This window comes from Labrus bergylta, chromosome 16 (genome assembly GCF_963930695.1).
Source record: "Labrus bergylta chromosome 16, fLabBer1.1, whole genome shotgun sequence".
Taxonomy (NCBI): domain Eukaryota; kingdom Metazoa; phylum Chordata; class Actinopteri; order Labriformes; family Labridae; genus Labrus; species Labrus bergylta.
The window spans coordinates 10,954,498-10,979,234 of NC_089210.1; the positions used below are offsets into that span (position 1 = coordinate 10,954,498).

The 24,737-nt window shown below is 41.7% G+C and overlaps 1 protein-coding gene across 3 annotated transcripts in view; it reads right to left on the reverse strand.

Moving 5' to 3' along the window:
- Nucleotides 1-676: 676 nt before the first annotated feature.
- Nucleotides 677-24,737, reverse strand: part of znf385c (zinc finger protein 385C) — a 113,545-nt gene continuing 89,484 nt past the window's right edge. For 2 of the 3 annotated variants that reach the window (XM_020632628.2, XM_020632629.3), the window contains 8 exons: nucleotides 23,558-23,700; nucleotides 18,934-19,044; nucleotides 13,831-14,056; nucleotides 8,766-9,203; nucleotides 8,479-8,666; nucleotides 7,135-7,233; nucleotides 6,501-6,590; nucleotides 677-4,423 (listed from right to left, as the gene is read on the reverse strand). In XM_020632628.2, the coding sequence (XP_020488284.2) occupies nucleotides 4,193-4,423; nucleotides 6,501-6,590; nucleotides 7,135-7,233; nucleotides 8,479-8,666; nucleotides 8,766-9,203; nucleotides 13,831-14,056; nucleotides 18,934-19,044; nucleotides 23,558-23,700 (1,526 nt within the window). In that variant the 3' untranslated portion in view covers nucleotides 677-4,192. The remainder of the gene's footprint in view (nucleotides 4,424-6,500; nucleotides 6,591-7,134; nucleotides 7,234-8,478; nucleotides 8,667-8,765; nucleotides 9,204-13,830; nucleotides 14,057-18,933; nucleotides 19,045-23,557; nucleotides 23,701-24,737) is intronic. The other variant, XM_065964581.1, reaches the window with a different exon arrangement.

Here is a 24,737-nt window from a genome sequence, read left to right on the forward strand (position 1 = left end):
AAAGAGATCAAATCTGGAGTACAATGCACCCTATAATGTACGCAGACACAGGAGATTAGCCTGTCTCTAAACACCATCAGCCACTCATCAGGTTTATTATTGTATCAGTTGTCCGTGTGCCACAAATGAAACAGTGCTCGGACGCGGTGCTTTCACTGTTGCATCCTGGCTTAGCTCCATTCCTGCTGTCACATGTTGTTTTCTCAAATGACTGAAAATGAGTAGCTTTGTGTGGCAGCACATAAACAGCTGTGTGGGAACCAATACCTTCTGCACCTGCAAACCAAAAAGCATTTATATAAGAGCTTTCATTTCATCAGGATAGCTTGAGTAACATTTCAAAAAAGGGAGTTTTCTCCTCTCTCTCTTTTCTTCATGGGATTTTTTGTACCAAACATTATTTAATCAAAGACTGAGAGTGAGCACAATTTGGAGCATCTAAGTAAACATGAGCATTCATATTGTCACTGTTTATTCATAAGCAATCATCTGCCTGCGGTTTTTTTTTTTTTTTTTTTTTCACACACCCACACACGTATTGTCACTGCAAAAGTGTCAATCTGAATCAAAGCAATGCCTTCTGGGATGTTGCTGTTTTCTCATTTTTACTCAAGAAGAAGGAGAAACACACACATATGCGCGCACAAACACACACACACACACACACACACAAATTAAACCATTTTTTACAAGTTCTAAAAGCTTTATTTTCCAAAATCCATCACTTTTGCTCTCTATGGTACAGCACTGTATGTCTATTTTTGTTTGTCACTCCATCCATGCGTACAGTGTTTCCTGCTCTGTCGAGCTGTGGAGGGATACCCTGAATGGATGGTCATGTAAGCATTTGCTCAACCTGTCACCCCTGAGAAGGCCTGGCTAATGTGACTTTAGGATATCGTCTTAAAAAAAGGCCTTGAATTATATTATTAATCAACAAGGAGAGGAAAAAAAGCTTTTAAATATCTGTTTTTGTACTTAAAAAAAACATGTTTGTAAAACCACGTAAATAAACAAAGATTTTTTTTTTCTTCCATGTATGCTGCACAGAGCCTACAATAACATAATCTACCCTCTTCTATGATAGCAGTTCTTTATGATACAGATAACAATAGCAACTCTGATAAAATATCTATAGTTACTCTATGGTTTCTACATATAATTTAGCCTTCTCTAGATTCTTTATTTTAAGAAAGTTTCACTTCTTCAGGTCAGAGTTCCCACTGAGCGACAGAAACAAACAAACAGTGAAGATTAAAGGCTGGCTGGTTCACTGAGTAATGCAACTGGGGGGAGGAGGGGGGTCACATTGATATGGCGGGGAACCCGGTGGCTTCGATTACCCAAAATCACTCGGGGGTCCTTAAACAGAAATATAGGTATGTTGAGATGTTCTGTAGAAGCACAAGCACTGAATGGCAATTACAGGGTTTGTACGACAGATGGCACTGCTGCATCACAAACAACTATACATATTGCACAATGAGAAATGCATAGGATCGCTGTAATTTAAGAGAACATGATTTGGTATGAAGGGAGGATGATGTGTAACGCTTCAAGTCCTTATGAGACCTCGCCAACAGTCCGTTTTGGCAGAAGGAGGGCTGCTTGTCAGTCGAATTCCTGTGTGGGCAGGGGGGAGACAGCACACAGCATGAACAGCGATATGACAGTCGATGTTGCTCTTGTGACACTCATCCCGAACACTTGTCTCTGACGTAACAATGTTTTGCTCAGTGGAAGTCATACAAAAGTTTTTCCCTGCTTCACTTGAGAGTGAAAAAGCAGTGTCACACTGCAGCGCGAGAGCAGCTGTGAATGAAACCTCGTCTGCTTTGAATCCCAACATGCGGAGACTTACAGTGAGCATCAAGAGAAGCACCGTCAACGCCACATTTCAAATGATTCCACGCTGACTGTTCAGTATGACACTTGGCTGTGTTGAAGTACATGATACATTGTTACAGGTGTGTACAGTATAGAATAGTTAAAGCCATTGACACACTGAAAACACATTATAAATAAAACATATTGAATGTATTGCTTTAAATGTGAGACTTGTCTTAAAGTGATTTTCTTTTCACCTGATTGATTTTTTGGGGTTCTCAAAGCAGAATTCTCACTAACATTGACATGGGATTGTAAAAAAAACACTCCAACAGCAAAAAAAGGTGAACATCAACACAATTTTTCATTGCTTTTGTAAGTAAATCAGTTTTAAGGTGCTTTTAATGTGGTTGCCATGGCACTGTGCTTTGTTCCCTCCCACGCTGTGCTCACACTCTGCAACAGGATGTCAATCAAGCACCAGCTGGGCATTGGCCCCACCCAATGTCTACCAAACTTAAACTGAGCTCTTAAATCCCATCATGTCTCAAGTCATCCTTTGTGTTTTTATTGTGTGTGCGATTGCGTCTTGGAAGGGTGCTCCCTGCTCCTCATCATTGTCTCATGCTGAGTTAACGCCACAGAAAAATCAAGAGCAACAGTGAGGTGAGGACATGGGGATGAAGGAGGAAGAGAAAGGAAAAAGGAGCAGTCATGAGGACATAAGAATGAATGACATTTTTTGTAATGTAAGACATCCAAAGCTGCAAACATGTTTTCATGCCGCCAGCTTGGAGGGGACAGAACGCACAAATGATGCACCGAAGCAAAAGAAAGAAAAAAAAAAAAGCCATTCTAAAGAAAGGACAGATCTGCGAATTGAAACAAAGTTGAGTTGACAAGCTGACCTTTTCTGGACCTTAATGAGTGCTTAATCCTGAGGATACAGGGGCGCGAAAATAATCTGACTGATGCAGTGACTCAGAAAAATGAAGAGAGCAAGAAATGTTTTAATTATATAAGTCAATGGCCCTGGGTTTCAGCGTTTGGGAGGACTGGTGGGTGTAAAACAGACTGTATAAGAGAATGGATGACATGACCGCTCCCCAGAAGTGAAGCCAAAATCAAATGGAGCTATTGACTTGCGGCTTCATAGGTCATAAAACCTGCCTCCTCCAAGTATACAGATCCCACATGGGTCAAATGAAATCATCAAAATACTCATTAAATATTGTTTTTGTTATCAAACTTGATCTTATGCTGATTTATTTTTCATGCATTTTTGGTTCTAATTCTAATTGTTTCTAAAGCTATATGATGCTACATATAGGGGTTTAACGCCATGATTGACCACTTTTTTTTTTGACCAGTGCGGCTCCTGTGGCGATGCGTGCACCAGATTAGCAGAGTAGAAGAGTAACTATGAAAGGAGTAGTAGCAAACGGTGACAAACCTACACAAGAATCTGTTCTGCTATGGGCTGTACCGATCTGTACTGAGGAATCTTTTACATTTATTGATGAGGTAAATGTGAGTTTCGGTTAGGGAAATGGTGCAGCCTGTGATCTGGACAAGAACTCGCAACAGGGGCTATTTTGGCTTCACTTTTGTACAGTGGAAGGAAGGTAAGGTGGGTCGTGTACATGTATCTTTATAAACAGTCAATAATGCATAAAAATACAAATGTTTTTTTTTGGATTATTATGTAATTATTGTTTGTAGTGTGTAATAAAGTTGACATATGGTACTTGTTCTGAGAGCTTATATTTGCCATATGAAGATGATATGTGACAGGATATGACCTCAGATGATCCATTAAGCTTGTTGAAACCCCTGATGAGTGAGACAACCCGTCCACATACAGATGGATGCTGCAGGTTCAGCTGCTTTAATTATCTACGACCCTCCCACTGTCCACCAAACCCTCCGCACCAATAAGTTAAAAAAACATTTTATAAGAGCATCAAGTAAAGGGACCTTATTCTGTGGCAACCACACTAAACATACATCTAGACTTGTCTATATTTGTTCTCTAATAAATTACACAATAATATCCATAATCTGAACCACATTGACCCATAAAATGGCTATAAAAGTGGCCTCTGTGCACCAGTCACTTTCTGGAGGCCGGTCCTGCTCCTTAGGTCATGATAGGAGGAGCAGAAAGAAGGCATGATGGGGGGATCTTGGCCTTTAGGATAAGAACAGCTCTCTATGGAGCATCAGGACTTGTGCACTTGTTCCGGTAAGTCAGACGGGCTGCATAGTTTGCTTGTGGCCTTTGTCATGTGGGTCACACTTGAGGAGGGCCTGGGGTTTGGTAAAGGGACAAGGGTGGAGCTCAAGTTGGAAAGGGGCGAAGTCTTTAGTAAGGGGAGAAGATGATGGGTGTGTGTGTGGCTCGCAGCGGCCCAGGGGCGGGCCGGAACAATGTGGGCCCCAGGAAGGGGGTCTGGATGAAGGTGGTGGTGCCCACTGGGTGGCGCAGAGCCAGTGGGTTAGTTGCCATTGTGCACAGAGTTGGCTGGGTGAGGGGGCTGGGCAGGAAGCCAGTTGTCAAGCTCTTGGTCAGCTGCTTCTGCAAGGCCAGTTTGGTCTGGAGAAGACAGGAGGGGGATCGGTGAGAAGTGAGAGAAGAACAAAACAAACATGTCTCCCAAAACCAGGGGCCTTGATTGCACATATAGAGGAATGCATTTTTATACATTACTCTGTACTAAATAATCTTCCACAACTGGTTTCCTGATAGAATGTTACATGAACACTCATCAGACAGATATACACAGGTTAATGCAAGGTGTACAGAAAGGACAAACTATCCTTTTTCAGCCACAAAAAGGTTTCAACAACTATAATTTATTCCATGATGTGCTCCTTTTTTTAAAAAGAGAAAGAAAAATGCTTTACTCTCTGGCCATGAGATAAATGCAAGGAAACTAGATTAAATGAGATATGGAAATGGAGGTACCCCAGGATGCTGCCGTCATTTTTCACAATAAAAAATTGTAAACCACATTGCAGCTCTGTAGACTTTCAACTTTGTAAAAGCAGTTCAGATAACAAAGTCTTGAGTTTGTTCTTTTACAAGGAACATCAGCTGTCGTCAGTGGTGCAGTGGTGCCTCAAGAAGTGGACAAACTCTTCATTTTGCCCTGAAATGTTTTTTTAAGTGTCATGTCCAGCAGAGGATAAAAGGCCTACTCTTGCATATTTAGTTTGTACTTGCCAATTAAAGACAGAGAAGGGAGGGTCATCCATTCACCATCCTAGGAAAAATTGCAGCATACTACTGAATATTGTCAATCAATCAATGGTGTGAATCAGAGGAGCTTTAGAAGTGGGTATACCCTATGGAGACTGAAAAATAAGTGGGCATACTCCGTATACTTGTGTATACTCTGCACTACACCACTGGCTGTAGTTAACATGGATGTATACAGTGCAAGCCAAAATGTTCAAGCTACCAGATAAGCATAACACAATTGCTTCTCTGTTTTAAATTTAGAAATTGGAAAAAAAAAAAAACTGTATACAGATGAAAAGAAGCTCGGCAGCAAAAACATTTGAATTTTAATCGTCCTGTTTGTCAGAGCTGCCAGTTTAATCCAATGTTACTGTTGTGAAATTAAACTGACTGCAGCTGCTTTCTTCAGCAAATGAACAAACTTGTGATTCACAAAGATGAAGACCTTAATAGCATGAAACTAATAACAAAACTGAACTATATCATGCTAGAAAAAAAGGTCTGAGAGAAGAATCAAACATTCAGGATGGAATATTTTTCGGAAGTATGAAACAGCTTTATACATATTTGTTTCAAATTTTTCAAGATACCATCAGACACAGATCAAAGGATTAACAGACTGGGCTAATCTCTGTCCACAGAGCTGCCAAGTGGGAGTAATGCCTTTCTTCCCAGTTGGATGTAACTCAGGAGTCAAGATAAATCATATAATTAAAGGAAATCTATAAAACTGTTCAAAACTCTTTAAGGCTGCTAAATTGATCAGCCCTTAAAGAGACGATGAATATTCAGAAGGCCGTATTCAAAGTTGAAAAAGCATATTTAAATTACTCATTAGCTACCATCAGACAACAGCTTCTTTTAGCATTAAGTCACTTCCTTGCAAACATCATGGTTAGCGCATGACATTTTCTGAGGTATGCTATAGAATAATGAAGGGTACTTTATCATTCAAACCCAGCTATATGTAAGAATAGCTATAGGAAATAGTTGACGTCTGATGGCAGATAACTGGTTAAGACAGATTCTTCTGAATCATTAGAACTATTTGTTTGATTCCCTTCGTCTATAGAACTTACAACATTTAAGACACAAACTACAACATTGAAACAGCATTTAAGTCTCCATCAATGAGTGAGATGTCAGAGAAAAATGGCCGCTGTGTGAATATGGTGAATGGAAAAAAAATGAAAAGGGAATCTTTTGACAGACACCAGGGGCACCGATATAGCTCCTCCCACTTGACAAACTCGATCGAGATCACCACGGGTCAGTAAATTGAGTGGCACCTCTTTAAAAAACAAACAAATAAAAGACTTAAAACAGTGTTTTCTTCATTATCTGTGCTCAGTCCCCTGCCCGTGGCCAGGCCTAAAATTCAGCCTTCTCTAAAAATCCAACCCCAGGCTCGGCCTCTCCTTCCACTGACCTGCAAGGAGAGGGAGGTGAGATTGTACTGGCTGAATGCTTTCTTCATTGCAGACACAGCCACGCCTGCATAGCCACTCCATCTCACGTTCTGTAGGATGGAGGAGGAGGAGGAGGAGGAGGAGGAGGAGGAGAGGAGGAGGAGTGTGGGGAGAGGGAGAGACGGGGAGGTGTGTATATGACAGGAGCAGAGAAGTGATTAATCTGGAGTGCTGATTCAGGCTGCTGTTGTCAGTGCTGGTGAGGGGGGTGGGACGGTTTTAGACCTGTCTCAGGGGTAGGGGATTCACTGAGTACAACAGTGTGCTTAACCTCTATGACAGTTCAGGCACACAAGAGCAAGACATAGAGGCCCCTGAGAGCCATGTAACAAGAGCTGTGTGTGTGTTTTGTAACCGTTTGTCTACTGGGACAGGGGTCAAATCAGTTAACGTTAATGGAGCTAAATTAAAAGTGCTTAAATATGCATTAGTTTACAAGTTAGACTGGATTTGTTCCAACATGTGTACGACACATTCAAGCGTATTTGCAGTAAGAGAAAGGCAATCATGACTTGATTGTCCTCCCGGAGTGTGTGTGTGTGTGTGCATGTGTCCATATTGCAGTGTTTTCTTTGTCTTCATGCTGAAACTTACCGCTAAGCTGGAGCTCGGCTGGCTCTTACTGTGGGGGGTAAATTTGGGTTTGGGTGGTTTTCCGGCCAGCCTATCCTTGTGCCTTCTGCTATTCATGTGCTGCCGAGACCAACAGAAATACCATCAGAGGGCTAACAAGCATCTGTTATACCACGGTGGAACAACTTCAAATGTTATCTGCTAAATAAATAATGGCGACACATCGAGAAGTGCATAGAAATTACATCACATTACTTTCTCTCCCTGCTGCACTAGCTGTCTCCTGCTCTGGCTGCGACCCTAACAGGCTTATGTCCTCCTGGGAGAGGGGATGTTTGTATAAGACGGGTGGAATGCGTCTAAGGCTCAAGCAGGCTGGGTGCTCACACATCCCAGCATATCTGCATCATTTCCACAATCCACTCCATGCACATGCAAAGCCTCCAAGACAATCCCTTCACTCAGATGCAGCATTTAATGAACATCAGAAGGGGGAGAAATTACTTCCCCCGACTTGGTTTGATGCCAGTGTAACCATAAAATTAAGTTTGGGAGGTATTAGTAGCTCGCAATAATGAGCAGCATATACATGCTTGCTCACTGTAGAGCTTTGCAGTTAGTTGCAGCACAAATGATATCCGTCTAATGAGGCAAATAGCTGCCGGTTTAATAATCTGCTTTCATGTTGCTTTAGAATAAACCCCTTCTTTGATTTACACCATCCACCGCCAAGGTTATATTAAATGGCCTTTTGGATCAAGTGGGGTCTTTAGAATCCAATCTTTTTTTATCCATCGCGTTATTATACATCATTTGTGTGAGCTTTTTAAAAACCTGTGACATTTGAGGTCAGCGTGCTCCAAGTTCAATTTGTACAAAGCAGTTTGACGGTTCCGCTAAATGCTAACTATGTGCAGGGCACTTTTTGTTGCCAGGCACTGTTGCCACATCATGTGTTTCTGGAGGTGAGGTAAATGTTAGAAACAGTTTCTCTTCTGCTTGATTTAGATGAATATCAGTATGCTTTCCTGTAGAGTCACCCGTACTTCCATCACGCCCCATTAAACAAAATACGGGTTAGCTACACTATCACATAGCATGCCTTGACAAATCCACAAGGATTTCTCCAGGCTCTCTCTTGCCTCCTATTCTTTCATTGCATACAACACAGGATGACTTTTGTAGTGTTAAATGTTCTTTAAGGTCATGTTGGTCTAAAGGATCAGAATGCTGCATTGTGTTCTTACACATTTCTGTCCATTGTCCATTTGTTGCCCCTATTTACAGATGCAAATGACAGAATCCACAAAGTATACATTAAATGGTCAACTAGACAAACTGTGCAATGCATCTTTTGACCCTTACCTGGCTCAGCTGTGTCTCTGAGTTGACAAAAATCTCACACACTTCACACTGAAAGTTCTTGCAGGGCACCCCGACGCTTCCTTTGCTGCCCAGCCGCTTACTCTTGCAGCCTGCGCGAGCTGCCACCACTTTCCCTCTGCGTCGAGGCTGAACACTGTGACCCTCCAGCATCAGTTTGTGCTTTGTACCTAAATGATACAAAAGACAATTTGCAATCAATGACATTCATTTCATTCTCAGATCCCCAAAATTGTCAAATACAATTCATTGTTTCAAAAGCCTTTTACCGCTGTTGTGTGCTTCGAGTTGGGAGACAGAGTTGACTGTGACTTTGCAGACAGGACAATGGAGGTGAGCCTTGCTCTTCTTGGGGTCCTTCTCCTCATCTAAATGTGACTCCTCATTTGTGCTGGATGAGTCTGCATGGCTGCCTGACTCATGGGTCTGGCCTGCGGCCTCTGAAGCCTCTGGAGCCTCTGAGGCCTCTGGAGCCTCTGGAGCCTCTGGAGCCTCTGGAGCCTCGGCTGCCTCTGGGGCTTCAGGTGAGCTGGTGTCTGAGGCCGTCTCTGAGAGCTGGGAGGAAGGTGATATCTGAGGGGGGGACATGGTGATCAAATCCACGGAGGAGACCTCGGATACCAGTGTCAACATCACTGAGCTCGTAGGACTCTTCTCAGGCTCCTCCTCCTCCTCCTGCTTGACCATTTCTAGATCAGACTGAAGTCCTGAATGAATGAGATGAAGAAAAAAATCAGCACATCAGATCAGTTAAATATACAACCTGATCATGTGGGCCACCGAAGCTAGTTGTGAGCATGTCATTGACATACTATTCTATTGTAATTTAATATAGCCAGTAAAGTGTATTTATAGAGCAGACGTCACAAAAGTGCATCACAATAAAGTATTTAAAAAGCAGAGAACTTGTTGGTAGAGAGATGCTTGGTAAAACATTCAGAAGTTTGGTCGCAAAAATTATCTTTTTTTTTTGGAGCTGTGTGTCTGGCCACTTGCTAAACTTAAGCCTGGTATTCACTATTCATAAAACCACATTTAAGACTGGCTTAACTTCCTGAGTGTAAATATAAATTCAATGAATGAATCCCTGGAAAATAACCTCCTTTAATACGACACAAAAGTCAGCTTTAGCAGTGTTTCACTAGTTCTAGCTGTGTGGCATTAAAGTATCATCTTTAGTTTAAACCTTGTTGAACAGTGATTAGAACTGGTGCTGGCAAGTAAATGTCATCAGCCTCCTCTCTCCCTCCCTCCGTTCTTTTCCCCTTCTCTCTGCCTCCCTCCTCGGACTATTCAAATATCAAGTGGACCTGGAGTCAATATAAACAAACCAATCGACTCCTGGGCTCGGCCGATAAGTCACCAGAGTTCCATTACACATCTCGCCTTAACCCCGCAGCTTCCCGAGGGAGTCACACACTTCACCCCAGAGCACTACGCACTACGCTCGCTGAATATCCCCATCTTATTTGCACACACACACATACACACATACACACATACACACATACACACATACACACATACACACACACAGCATGCTCCATTGATTTTTCCCTTTAACGTCTCAGAGTAAATTCATCATTGGAGATAAGGGTCTTCCTCTGTCATTCCCTGCCAAAGAAAAAGAACCTGTATAGCACCAAGATTAGAAAGTCCCCTTGCTGTAATGAGAGTGACCCCTGAGGGATTTGAGCTCCCCTGAAGAGGCCTTGGGGTGTATATGATCCTGAACCGATGTGAAAGACAGAGCCACCTGAGCTGCCTCTGGAGGGGACTGATACTGATCACTGGATTAAGCAGGAACCTTAGAGAGGAAGACATGGAGGCTGCGAGGAATCAAAGCCCTCAAAAATCCAAAGACTAAAATCAAGAAGGATCTCATTCAACAAAGAATCATTTGTAGCTATACGTGCAATGCTCAAGCTTTCTTAATTTTCCCAAAACTTAAAGCTAATCAGCCATAAAACTAGTTACTTTTATACTCTTTAGTCAGATAGTGTTGATATGATTGACCAGTTCATCAAAAGGAAGAACAGGAAATGTTGATAACTATTTAAATTATCTACCATCTACACAAGATGAGAGTCATGAGAAAAGGCTCAGAATTGTGCCTGAGTATCTAACCATTTGGATTGTTATTAGTGTATTTTAACATTGCCAGAAGGGGCCTTTTATCTGTGCCGACTTCATAAATGTTAAAGACTTTCTGAATTCTCTTTTTAACGTAATTGTTATTGGCTCTTGTGAAGAGGAGAATATCAGACAAAAAACAGCCAGCAGGAATAAACTTTTTGAGTCAAAAATCATGTAAAACTTACAAAAAATGTACAAAATGCCAAGTCTCTCCTGCCCTCCTCTCTTAAAAAAGCATTTTCCGTCTGTTGTCAGTTGTCTCATTTGCTCTCTGACCACCAACATGATGAGAGAAACTGCCACCAGCATTGGCAAACTGTCAGACCAGGGGCCAGTGTTACTGGCAGAGCAGTGTCAGCAACGGTGCCTCTATGGAAAAGAACTACACAGCAGCAAATTATAGATATTTGGATCAATGTGATGCTGGCAACCATCAGTTTTCTTTTACGTGAAACAAATTTAATTCGTACTTTAACAACCCAATTAAATCTGACAGGCTTTAAGAGTGCAAATACATCTAGAGAAATGCCAATTCAGCAGACTGATGCACTGTAAACGCAAAGTAACTGAATACGGGGGTCATTATGCACACACACACACACACACACACACACACACACACACACACACACACACACACACACACACACACACACACACACACACACACACACACACACACACACACACACACAGCACTCTGTATAGCAAACCAAGCGCTGATACAAAGGCAGCTTCAGAACATAAACAGGTCCCCTGGGGAAAAGTCCTTGCTTTAAATCATCATTACAGTGTGACAGACAGAGTCCCCATGTTGAGGGTTTCAACAACAGAGTCAATCAAAGCTGAGGGGGATTGACAACTGATGCAGGCCCTCTGTCTCCAAGCACTGGCCAGCAGCTCTCACACTTACTTACTCACCGGGTTCTCACTCCCTCCTCTTTTGGTCTGTGACAGGGTTTATAAGCATCATTTAATCCTTTTCTACAATTGATTCCTTTCCTTTCTGTATGAGAAGTTTGGGTACCTAAAACAAAACCATATCTGTACAAGTTGGAGATGTTTGAAAGGTACACAATACGTTTTTTTTTGTTTTGTTTTTTTGTGAGATGCAATGGAGAATATAGAGTCTGTTTGGCTCTTTAATAGGGATATTAAATGTATACAAGTATTCTCAGAGCCAGCTATAACCTTTTTGTGTCCTTGCCAATACTAGGAATTCAAGAGCATTTGGGACTTTTTCGGGGGGCTTAGTCCAGACCATGAATGGGGAAATTGTTTTTATTAACAAACTCTATTTTTTTAATGCTAATTTATGCACATTAGGCAGCATTCAGCTTCATTTTTAGAGAATAAAAGGATGTGATCCGTAAATAAAAAAGTTTTCACACCCAATTTATTTTGAAAAGCAATGTTCAAATTTTCAGACACGCTTCAATCAAGCACAACGACAGAATAATTTGAGTCATGTGGGCAGTTTGCACCGATACATAACTTTTTTAATACTTGTGACTGATGATTTGATCTTGTGCACTTTAAAAAAACAATCTCACCTCCAGTTCCTCACAGTAAGAGTGGTTATATGAATGTTAGCGACCTCCTGTGTCTACATGTGCATTAGCAGCTAAAGAGGCTGACCTTGTTGGTTTAAATTCTGTTTATTCAGAGCCAGACAGGGTGCTTAGAGTAAGAGCCAACAGATGTGTGATTGGTTACTGATGGCAGACAATGTGGACATTACCCCCAGACAGCTCCCCAGCAGCCCTCAGCATGACACACATAACTCATTGAGTATAACTCACATCAGAGCGCTCATTTTGAGTGCTATTCCATTACAGGTTGGCATTGTGGTGCATGCCAGCACTGGCTCGCACTGCTGCATTTCAATTTCACATTAGGCCAATCACACAATTGGGCTTATTAAAGAGTGTTCCTTCTCACGAAATTGCTTTAGAACTGTAAAATTATTCACAAAATAAAAACCAGCCATGACTTATCTAGCCCCCCCCTCCCCTTTTATTCCTCCCTCGCTCGTTCTGTCCCCTTCATTCATTTCATCTTATCTTGCATTTTCCACTCATCATCTCATTCCGTCTCCAATGCTGCTTCCCTCTTTTGACGCTCCTTTTGCAACGGCAGAATATTAAAAAGAGATTTGATGAGAGTGTTATCACACTCCCAGGCTTTTGTCCACTTTCTCCTTTCTGAAGGAGACTGTTAGTGCTACAGGCAAAACGTGTGCATGAATCCAAGTGCAAACGCATGTCTAAATGGGAGGGTAAAAGTACAAACTGTTTCCCTCTACTCCTCTTAGTAGCTTCATATCTCTTCTCTGATATTCCATCAGGCATCAAAACACATTTTTTAAAATTCTGCTCAGATAGAGATCTTCTTTCCAAAGCGGGGGAAGGTGGAGGGGAGGATGAGGCAGAGTAGAGAGAGGGGAAAAGTGCTCTACCACCTCTCCACTCCCATCTCCTCAGATGGATAAATGAAAAGTGTGGACCCCGACGAGTGCAACATGAGAAGGTAATGGGCTGGCTCTGCAGTCAGAATGCCATCAGAGCAATTCACGCTCTTTGAGCTGAAGCTGCTGTGAGGAAGAGTCAACATTCATTCTCTGCAGAGGGAAAACCAATGCACTCCTCTTTCCTTCATAAAAAAAAAAAAAAAAAAAAAAAAAAAGGCTGTCTATATTTAAACCATCAATGTGAAAACATTTGAACTTTGTGAAAGAAGATGAGCGTCTTTGATTTCTCAAAGCTTTATTTTGTATTTGACAGCACCTCATATGAAAACTCTCCCCACTATTTTGCTACCTCTCAACTCAGCCGGCACAATGTGAAATTCTTTTCATGCTGCACAAACACGCCAATTCTGCTTCTTCAACTCCCGTATATATCAAACTGAGAGGGGAGTCAAGCAGTGGAAATTAAGAGGCAGAGAGGGTAAAAATGACCCCAGTGAGGCTGGGATTTATTTAAGCGTGTTCTTCACTTTAACAACATTTCTTGCTCCAGCCCTGTCCACAATCCCACAGCTTCAAAGCTCTGCAGCTATAACATGGCTCAGGGACAGAGGGCTTGGTCAGAAAAAAAGGTTTTGGGGGTTGAAGTTGATGAGGTTTGAATGAAACACAGGATAGGAGTGCAAATGATCGATGGTGTATGTGGAGGAGGAGATGATGTGTTTATGTACCTGTCCCTTCCACTGCGCTTGTATCCATCAGCGCAGGAAGTGTTGTCTCAGATGTGGACGTCTTGCTCCGGTCTCGGTCTCGATCCCGTTCCCGATCTCTGTCTCGCTCTCTCTCCCGCCCCGTGGATGAGGCCTCCCCTGCTCGTCGCTGCCTGTTCTTCTGGGCCTCCATGGCTTTGAGTTTGCGGGCGTGCTTGTGGCCCTTGTAGTGGGCCTCTGCTTGGTTCTGCAGGAAAATGAGAGGAAGCCAGTTTGGAAAGGAAAAGCAGACACAAGTGTTGGATTTTTATGCATTATCTGCTGTCGAAACTGGAGCCCACACGCTTTAAATGTTAAATTCATGCCTGAATATTCTCTTGCGGGCATACATAGCCTGAAAGGAGGAGAGTCTGTTTCCACCTGATAACAGCGATGGCACATTTGGAGGCCAGAGGTATAATTGCATGTGTTATATTCAACAAGAGAGAGGATCCCATCTCCACAACTACCCTATTAATGTGCACTGTGAGAGTCAGCCTCTGCAAGTCCTAGACACGTGACAATCGTACTAATGTCACACACACACACCGATGTGTGAGCGCTCACAAGCACACAAACACAAATCAGATGAAAAACACATTCTTACTGACTGCAAAAGCAATAAACACGTTCACACGGATTACTCTCTTGGTGGTGGATCACTATTTACCTTCACATTCTCATCATTCTCACAGCCCCATTCAATCCCAGAACAAAGCCCCTGTTGTCAGAGCAAGCGTGGATACATAAGAAAAGCAGAGAAATCAATACAGAGATCACTCATTAAAAGCTAGAACAGCGTCCAGGGATCAACACTCATCAGCTCCAGCTCGGAAAGGACACATTTATAGAAGAAAGGAGAAGAACTAGAGAGACCAGACACATCATGGAAAATCATAATACAAGCACTGAATAAGTACAACAATTACAATAACGATTCAATGTGAAGTCGTGCAAGTTACATCAGAAAACTTAAATGTCCCAAAGAAAATGCTTATTAATGTAGACTGTTTATGTCCTTGATATTTTAGAGAGATGGATTAAGGATGAAAGGAATAGGCATAAAGGGCCTTTTTCCCCCGGAACAGTGATTGTTTTGACATACGGATGACTGATGCTGTAAGGCTCTCATCCAGTTTTACTTCCTCAGGAGAAGAGTCATGCAACTCCTCAGACACCAAACATGTTAAGTAGAGAGGCTCCTAAGTTAGAAATAATAAATATATGCAGTGACTTGCAAAACCAAAGACTGTTTCATTACTAGGAATATGTGGAGCGTTTTGATTAACTGAGCATCAGCGACACATTTAGGCCTAATAAACTAGATGAATGTGTGTAAGGTGTGCACAGCAACAAGGTAACAGACACACACACACACACACACACACACTACAAGTGTCATGTGTAAACTCTGTGTAAACACCAGCACACTGGGAATAAAGCTAAACACTTCACATTATCAAGCCTGATGGTGTGATGTAGAGGGGGCCTATAAATAATGTGCCTGTCAAAGCACCTGCTAAAAACAAGTCGAATACTTGAGCGCATCATGTGACTGATCTGCTGTGAAAAGTCTTCAGAGATTAGCGTGATGTGACAAATTCAACCAGCGCCTTCTCCACCAGCCGCCTCTGCGTCCAGCTGAGTCTCAGCGGAGGCAGTGAGACAAGGTGTGAAATGAGCTTTGGTTTTCACATCAGCAGCACGGCCAGCAGGATACAGCACACTTCTAAGTTGGCAGACCTGGTTGTCCGGTGATTAAGCAATCCTATGGCTAAAAGAAAAACACTGGGCTATATCTGGTGCATGGACATATGTAAGGTGGGTGTGGAACAACTCCCAGAATCCTCTCTCCCTATAATAACTTGCTTGTAGCCAAAAATAACGAAGACATCAAAATAAAGTGGGTCTGCTTAATTTAACATTTGCTGAGCCGTGTGTAGTGAATATGGAGGTGCATGGAAATGAAACATTTCCCCTCAAGTCACTAAAAATGTAGGTTGGTGGTAGAAAAATATTGCTTTTACTAAATAAATAATGTAAATCACAGTGGTTTCTGTGGTAGATCTGTGCTCTGTACTATAAATAAATGTACCCTAATTATGTTCTATTATGCCGAACAAGAGGAGTGACAGTATTAAAAGACGTGTAAAGGTACAAACTGAAAACTTACAAACACCCACTTACACAAACGCACACTTTCAGATAATAATCATTGTCTATATGAAACTACCTAATTAATAAGGAGAATAAATTACTCTATGAGTTCTATCAACAACTTTCAAACAACCTCTCGTCGTCTTCAAAGCTTCTGACAGAAAAAAAAAAAACTCTTCCCATCTCCTTGACAGGTAATTCAAATAAACAACGTCTATAGAAATACAACAGAAATGTCACATATCCATAAAAATACATTAATACTAACACTTCTTCTAATCATATGGTTGGCTATGTTTAGTTTCTTGGATTAAATAAACCTTTTTTACTTCACAGCAGAGGGCTGGAGGGTATGCCGCTGAACAAAGAAGCAGTTGGACAACCAGAGAGCACCTGAGGGCGGCTGAGGTGATCCTCTTTGTTTGTTTCCTTCAGATTTGAGAGTTACATTAGAAAATTGGCACCACTGCCATATCTTTACATAATGTAGCCTACATGAATATGAGGCTACTCCAGCAGCTCAATAATTTAAATAAGCACATAGACTGGAAGCAGGGGAAACAGCCAACCTGGATCTGGGGACGTTATGCTGGGATATTTCACTGTGCAAATATAAATCTACTGCTTAGTTAGTTTAGCACAAACACTGGACATAACTTACCTGTTTTTGTTCCAAAGTTAATAAAAAACAGCCTACCAGCAGCTCTAAATCCCACCAAGTTATTAGATTATATATATATATATATTTTTTAGAATCTCCATAAAAACCTAAGAAAACTGAAACAGTGTTTTCACATGGATTTGAGTGTCCCGGTTTTGATCAGGTTTTTAAGTATCCTGTTTTTGTATTTGTGCATGTAAACATCATATCCCGATTTCAGAAACGGGATAAACCCTAATCCTGGTTTTAAAAAACCTGATTGTGCGACCCGGAGAACTCTGAAAGAAAATGCGATACTGTGGCATGTATACGCCTGGCTACCTGTGCAGGCGCGGACTCAGCCAAGTGACGTTCCCACAAAACAAACTAGACGGCAGCAACAAGATCAAGCTTCTTACTCTGGATGAGTAATGAATAAACTGAGTTTTCTGTTTCGCTCACAAAAGATGGAATATAATGGGAGTTTTAGACGGGACAAAGCATCGATACGCTGACCATCTCAGTCTGTGGTGGACAGGCTGCAGGACGCCGGTTTCCCCAACACGTATGGTGGAGCAGGTCAGGTCACGTTGGACAGTAGGCTACTTAAGAAATATTACTACGACCCTGTCCCACCAGTCACGGCTGTGTATCATCACCCATTTACTGTCACTCTCTTCTCCTGTTGCCGTAGGCTAAATGAGTGGATACATCATATCTGCAATACGATGTTGGCATTCAATAGTGGCAATAAGCCACAGAGCTCAAATCTTTCTCAGATTTCTAAATTGCAGCGGTTTGTGTTGTGAAATCCTGGGCTCTTCAATGGTTGCCTAGCTACCTCACAGTGTAGTTTAAAGGTGCAGTGAGAAATACATTGTTACCCCAAGTGCTTCTCTGTTTTAAATATTAGTGCTAAGCCAAGCTTACAAGACATTCTAGTGGTACTGCTTTTCTCAACTAACTTTTGAGTCCTTTCAAAATGCACACACTCACTGCACACATGTGTGGTCAGGACTGCTCTTTAGCATCTCCTGACAGTGACGTTGCACTGACACACCCCTGAGTCTACATTTACATCCCCGCAGAAAGGTGAGAAGTTGAACCGCTTGAGGTCGGCAAAAACATGACTTCTGGCCTATCTTAAGTTGCTCTCTAAGGTAATTTTGTGCAAAGTGAGCAGTAGATTAAGCTTGCATACTTCCCCTTTGAGCATTATGTAAAAGGATGACTAGGTTTAATATCTGAGCAAAGTCTGTGGAGGGTGCATTGAAGTGTTAGGAAAGTATTCATGCTCTCAGAGAGACAGATAAAGCTACAGTCAGACCTGACACTCCTCTTTAAGTCGCTGTGCAGAGGCAGGGAATGAGATTTGCTCTAGTGTGTGAAGAGCACGTCTGAGCCTCCTCTCCCCCCTCAGCTCCCCGTCTCCTGTGCGTCAGCCCGTCTTTGAAGATGGAGTCCAAAAAAAAAAAGTGTGTGCGTATATGTGTGTGTATTTTACAGTGCCCAGACAAGAGATGTCTTAAGGCTTACTGGACTATTATCTATTTGTTTATGTGAATATGCATGAAATGTCACAGGATGTTTTCTTGTGCGTCTGTATGTGTGTGTGTATGTCTTTGCATATTTGAAAGTACGTTTGTGCCTGTGTGTGTGTGTGTGTGTGTGTGTGTGTGTGTGTGTGTGTGTGTGTGTGTGTGCGCTATAGAGGTGGCAGGGACAGGAGGAATGGAACAAGAATCCGAGAATGCTGCTTCCTGCTGTGGCTGCTGATTGTTTCTGCTCTTTACTGATAAACGGCTGCTCTCCCTGCTGTCTAATCCCTCCACCACAACAACACACAGACACAAACACACAGATCTCACACTGAGGAAACAGAACAAACTTTTCTGTATACATAACCAGAAAAAAACTTTGTACATAATGGCACTTCAATTCATTGAAAATAATCCACATGTTGTTCCAGAGTTTTGAATGGGCACACGTTAGCCACACATATTCTCATACATCCACCGACATACACGAACTCATACAGGATTATAGAACACAATGTGTCAGCAGAGATAAGAGTGGAGGTGAACTTGGAGAGAGTATATTTAAAAAAAGAAAAAAACATAACAGAGGATAGCAGGAGCAATAAGTTAAGAGATGTTGCACCCTGAGGCAAATCTCTCTGAAGTTTGAAGTGCTTTAAATAACACATTCTGGCATGATATGTCCTTCTCTCTTTGATGATCCGACAAACTCTCCCTCTTTCTCGTACAGCCGCTCCTAGTATTTCTTACCGTCGAGTTAAAGCGCAGATGGCATATGTTGCAGGAGATGATCTGTTTCTTCTTGAGGGGTTGAGGGACGCCGAATGTGTGGTTGATCACTGCCTTCTGGACAGGGTCCATCTGAGAAACACAAAGTAAAAGACATTTAATTCTGTAAGATCTGATTTCAAAGGAGACTTTTCAGTGCTTTAAAACAACTTCCCCCAGCATTAAGATGATGTGGTACCTCACAGGTTTACAAGTTTTATTCTTAACTGTAGTTGTATTTCTTAAAAATAAAAGTCATATTTCAGTGTAAAAACTGAAGAAAATAAAATGCCTGAAATTAATCCTGCCTTCATGAAAATCAAATGTTTATTTTTCTGTTTACTCTGTTTTGTAGTGGTGTAGATTTTGAAAGTCTTTTGGGGACCCCAGTTTCTGGTGAGAAATCTGAAAATCGACTAGTTATCATATTGTCTTTGAGTCAAAATAAAATAAAGATGATTGCATTGTTTATGTGTTCCACAATAGATTGCTTCTTTTTTTACAACTTACAATAGAATAAAACATTCTTGAAAAACCCCTGAGAAAACGATGGAGGAGATATATCAGTGTGGTTAAATGCTTTGCCAAACGGGCAGACAGAATCGGTTTTCAGACATAAATATGTTCATGAAGCTTAATTAAGAAGAAGAAGGAGAACATCCATGAGGAACTAAACATTTAAACCATACAGAAACACAGAGCTGCACATGCTGTCAGATGATCTGAGATAGTTTCACATCATTCTGTGGTAACATGAAAGTTTAAACATCGTCACTCCACAAAGAGATGGCCTCCCTTTTAAACACTTAAATTATTTCATGATACAACAGAGGATATAATAGTCTCTTGTCCTTGACTTATCAAACCTAATTCTATCTCAGAGATGTTATCTTTTACAAAATATTAATATTTGTATATAATAACAGTGTTGTGTGTGCAGTACAACTATCAAGCAGAATTCTCTTTATCTTCACATCCCAACGTGACGAGCAAGAACAGTCGCTTGTATGCTGCTGTTTAAAAAAAATAAATGTTCCAGTTCTCACCACTTTACAATTATGTTGTTACCGTAGAGGATTGTTGTACTACATTTTCAGTGATGTAATTATTTTGCACTTCTTCCATTTTTTCCTTTTTCACTTTGTACGTCCGAGGCTATGACAGAATTGAAAAGAAGGAAAAGTTGAAGATGACAGAAGCCTTAACTGAACTGAGATATGATTTATTGATATGTTTCTAAGCGGCCTCAAACTACAGCTCTGTGAAATGTTTACTTTTGGTTTCACATTTTTTTTTGTAGCTAAATGACTTGATTTCAGAAACATGTCTATATGTTACAGATGATAATGATGATAAGATGTATCTCACATTCACTCGTAATGCTCTGCAAGCTAAAGTAATCATTAGGGCCTCCCCACTCGCACAGAACAGATTATATTAATGAACCACTTCCACGCCTTCTCATCACCACCAAAAACTTTTTAATTTAATATCCAGACCTCAAAATGAGGCCAAGTTGAGACAGTGTCTATATGCTGTACTGAGCGAGGTAGATGCACATTAATGGAGATAGAAATGATAAAAAGCTAAAAATATGTGTTTCTTTGACATAAAAATGAAAAAGTCATGAAATTTTAAAGGATTTCTTTCATCCCACCATCACTCTGTATCACAAAGTTAGTCCAAAACCTATAATGGAATCATGGTAAAGCCTGATTGTATATTGTTTATATCTGGTGATATGAGTGGGTTAAAACAAACTGTACATTTCTCTCCACACATGCTTTTTAAGGAAAATGACATTTGTTCTAAAACAGCTCTTTTGCCTTGTTGTTTTAAGCATCGCTGCTGCTCATATTTTTATGCAGTTAAGAGTTTATTGTAATCTCAGAAAATGTGGCTGTCTAATCCATTATGAGTCATTGTAGCCCACGGGGGAAGTGTTTCAGTGGATTGTCTTGGGCCGACTAATTCAGTTTTAACTGTCTGTGAAAAGACTACAGAGGGTCCCAGAACGGCAGGCTATAAACAATAGAGTGAAAGACGAGGCTTCATTAGATGGTCTGCCAGCTATGATGACAGCTGACTTTACAGCTACACCCTGCGGCACGGGATCACATTGCAACCACCTTGGACCTCTCCCCAGGCTGGCACAGGGCCTTACCCCGGACCATTCCTCTGCTGGCACGGTAAGGGACGCCAGGAAGAACCTGTTCACGCTGAGTTAAACTGCTAACTGGAATCAAATTGATGGCAGGAGATCAAGCAATATCTGAGTAGGAATAGAAACAAGAATTGTACACTTTCAAGTTCCTTTGTACCAGACAAAGAGCTTTTCCCTCTGTAAGAGTGGAGACCATTTACTGCGTATTTCTCAAGGCCAGGTGTGAGAGGATATACAAACACACCTGACAGTGAAACCTCCACTCTGGAGGTACTGTATATCTCTCCCTCAGGGCTACCTTTGTCTTTTTGCTGCTTTATTTTGCCCTCTACTACATAACTCAAAGCCACCTTTGGGACCAACTGACTTTTTGTCTTCACCAGCTGAAGCCTGACCATGAAACCAAGCTCTCCCACTCCTGTCCACCTCTGCAGGGCAGGCTGCACACAGCTATTTGTTTTAAGAACTGAAGAATGTGTCCATTGTATGTCCGCAGTCATCCCGAAAAGGCTGCTATAAATGCGTCTTTTGTCCGAGCCCTCCGTCCTCCCCCATCATGCTGGTGCAGACAGAAGTTATCCTGCACCAGGCGGCTGTGTCCGTGATGGGATTTCAAGGTAGGTAGAGAGAAAGAGACACACACAGGTATGAAGCAAGAATGAGGCGGGGGGGGGGGATGTAAGAAGGGACACCAGGGGAACCGGAGGATATTTAGTTTTGGAGACAGGTGCATTCATCTTCCCCCCTCCTGCACACGTCTGGGACAACATGTGCCTTATCAGGACTGAGAGAACCTGGGGCTCTGTGTTGAATGGACTTTGTGATTTATGCCGCAGCTGCGCTGTCACAGTGAATTTTATGGAGGCTAATCATCTCCTCCTGCGACTGAAGCAACACTGATTTGATGTTATTTCTATGGTTATCATAAGTTCTGCATTCTGGTTATGGTTCCACTTCCTGTTGCAAGTTGTATTCTATCAATCAATGACTGACTGAATATAAATATAATTTCCTTTCTACAAGCTTACCGTATTTAATAATAATCTATGTGAACACTTGAGCATGATGCCAAAAAATAAAACTGCTGTGGTTTCTACTAAAAAATCTAACTCATATAATGCTTGAGCAGACCTGCTATCCAAAGACATTGGTTTGAAAATAGAAACAAGCAATTTCCCCTCTGAAACATAAGCAAAACGCTGACCAAAGAACTGCCCTGCTGCCTCCACCTCTAATATAAATACATGAGGGTGTCAGAGGAATGACTGTTTCCATGCTGCCTCTACCACTGGGCTACTTAATCCTCCATAGGTGGGTATAGGAGACACCACAACCCAAAGCAGTGGGTGGCAGAACCAATGAATAAACTGCCCTTTTCACATTGCAGATTGAAGACCCCCCACTCACTCAGGTATACATATCATACTGCAAACGTTTATATCTCATCCACCCCCTCACACACGTCCTCCAATGTAGAACAAGTCAACTAGACGTCTGTGTGGCCTAACTCCCCCTCCCTCTCTGTCATCCTACTTTTATTCGCTTGGTTTGAAAAGGTGTAAAGTGCATGTTGGAGAGAAAGCTCTGGCTTATGTTTCACTTACACACCACAGAACTGGAGATGCTTTCACAGTGTGCACGCACACTCACACACACTCTCATGGACACCGAGTGAAAACCTAGGATCAAAGAAATCCAAAGTGCCTGAACTCATACACACACAGTATGACAATGAGTGTAGTGCCGGTAAGTAAAGGATCAAAGATACACACTTTTAATTCCTGGCACTGAGGCAAGCTAAGCATTGAGAGGCAATGGGCTTGAAAACCTGACAGTTTGGTGCTGCTGTTTGAGACAAATTAATGAGGGTGTCATCTGCAAAGACACTGATATTGATGTGACATCAGCAAATCCGAAGGAGGAATCATTGCTTGATTTAAGATTAGCAGTCGAAGCGTAAGGTAAGGCCTCTGCACCGGGAGGCGGGTAGAATTTATTGAACAATAATGGCGTCAGGCAGAACTAACACTGAGATGGTGAACAGCAATAGTCTTCAGAAGATATTTGAAGACGTTTTCTCTTCATACCTTGTGAAGTATCTGGATCACAACCATGAACCATAAAATCAAGTTGTTACCACTTAAACCACGCTAAAAATGTTACGCTTACATGTTTTGTTTTGTTTAACTCCCTTTGCCTAACTGTTTGACAAAGATCCTGCATTTTCAAAAATGATGCAAGACAAAGTACAAGGCTAAATGACAGTTTGTTCTGAAGCTAAAAAAAAAACAAGTTTTCAAACAAAGACCACAATAACTTTCTGCTCGGAAATGAGTCATGTTATTTCTGAGGAATGTCATAACTTTCATACTATTTACAGGCTATCTTGAGTTCTGCTAGAAAAAAAAATCGATTACGGGTCAAATTGCTTGACCCACTCACCGTGTTAAAGTTTGGGAAAAGGCTGAGTGGAGAGGAGCCATTGAGTCTGAAGGGCAGGAGGTGTTTGAGGTCGAGCTGAGGCTGTAGGGGCCGTCCTGGGACAGGGAGGGAAGCCAGGAGGGGGCTGCCCTGCGCAGACGTACCTGAACAACACAGGGAGAGACAGATGTTACAAGTGAAGGAACAACTGGAAGTGTTTACATGGGGAAACATTGCTGTCCCAATGTGACTGTAGAACTAAAACTGCATGGTTTCCAAGAGGTCAGATGCTACGCTCAGAAGAGGCCTGACTGATTTATTTGATACCAGGGGGCAATGTTACACCTCCATCTATCAAACACACATTGTACTGCACAAGTGTTGGTGCAACAACGAGCTTGTGAGTGGGCATGTTGTTGCTGTTGCATGAACACAAAGGATATGGGTTTGGGGGGGATGGGATGTTCTGATGAAGACTTAATACTCTAATTACCCCAGTTGCCCACGACTGATCCCCCAAGGACATGCACCTGCCCTCATGTATATACACTCACGCACACACATACAGAGAAGCACATCATTTAATTACTGATTTATTGGCTGAGGGAAGGTGCCAGTGCGAGGGGAAGATGGAAGATATCGGATTTCAAATGGACCAGGGATGAAGAGATTTCTAATTTTCCGCCTGGCTGCGTTTCAGTGGACCGGTGTGCTCACCGGTGCGCAGGCACTTATCCAAGCACCAGGATCAATCATCGGTGTCAGCTGCAGGTCACCATGGCCACCTCAAAGTACACCTATCATGGAAGAATTCTTGCTACATGCTCATACTCTATGAGAAGATTGTATTTCTGTGTAAAAACACACACCAAAGGCTACAGAATGAAAGTAACAACTGATCTTGACATAAGACCTAATACTTCATCTCAAAGGAGGGGATGACCTCCATGAAAGAGAAAGACAGAAAGAAAATAATACAAGATAAATGTTCATATATTGGAATGCAGAATGTATTTTACTTCAATGTTAATGTTAAAGGATTAGCAATTTCCAATAACTAATTTAAGTGCAATCACAAAATGTTTAGTTTTCACTAGGTCAGTTCTTGAAATGTTAAGAAACAAACAAGTAGTGTTGCTCATGAGGTTTTGTAATCAAACAAAGACAAAATCAGAATTAACTACATTAAGCTCCAGTCAGT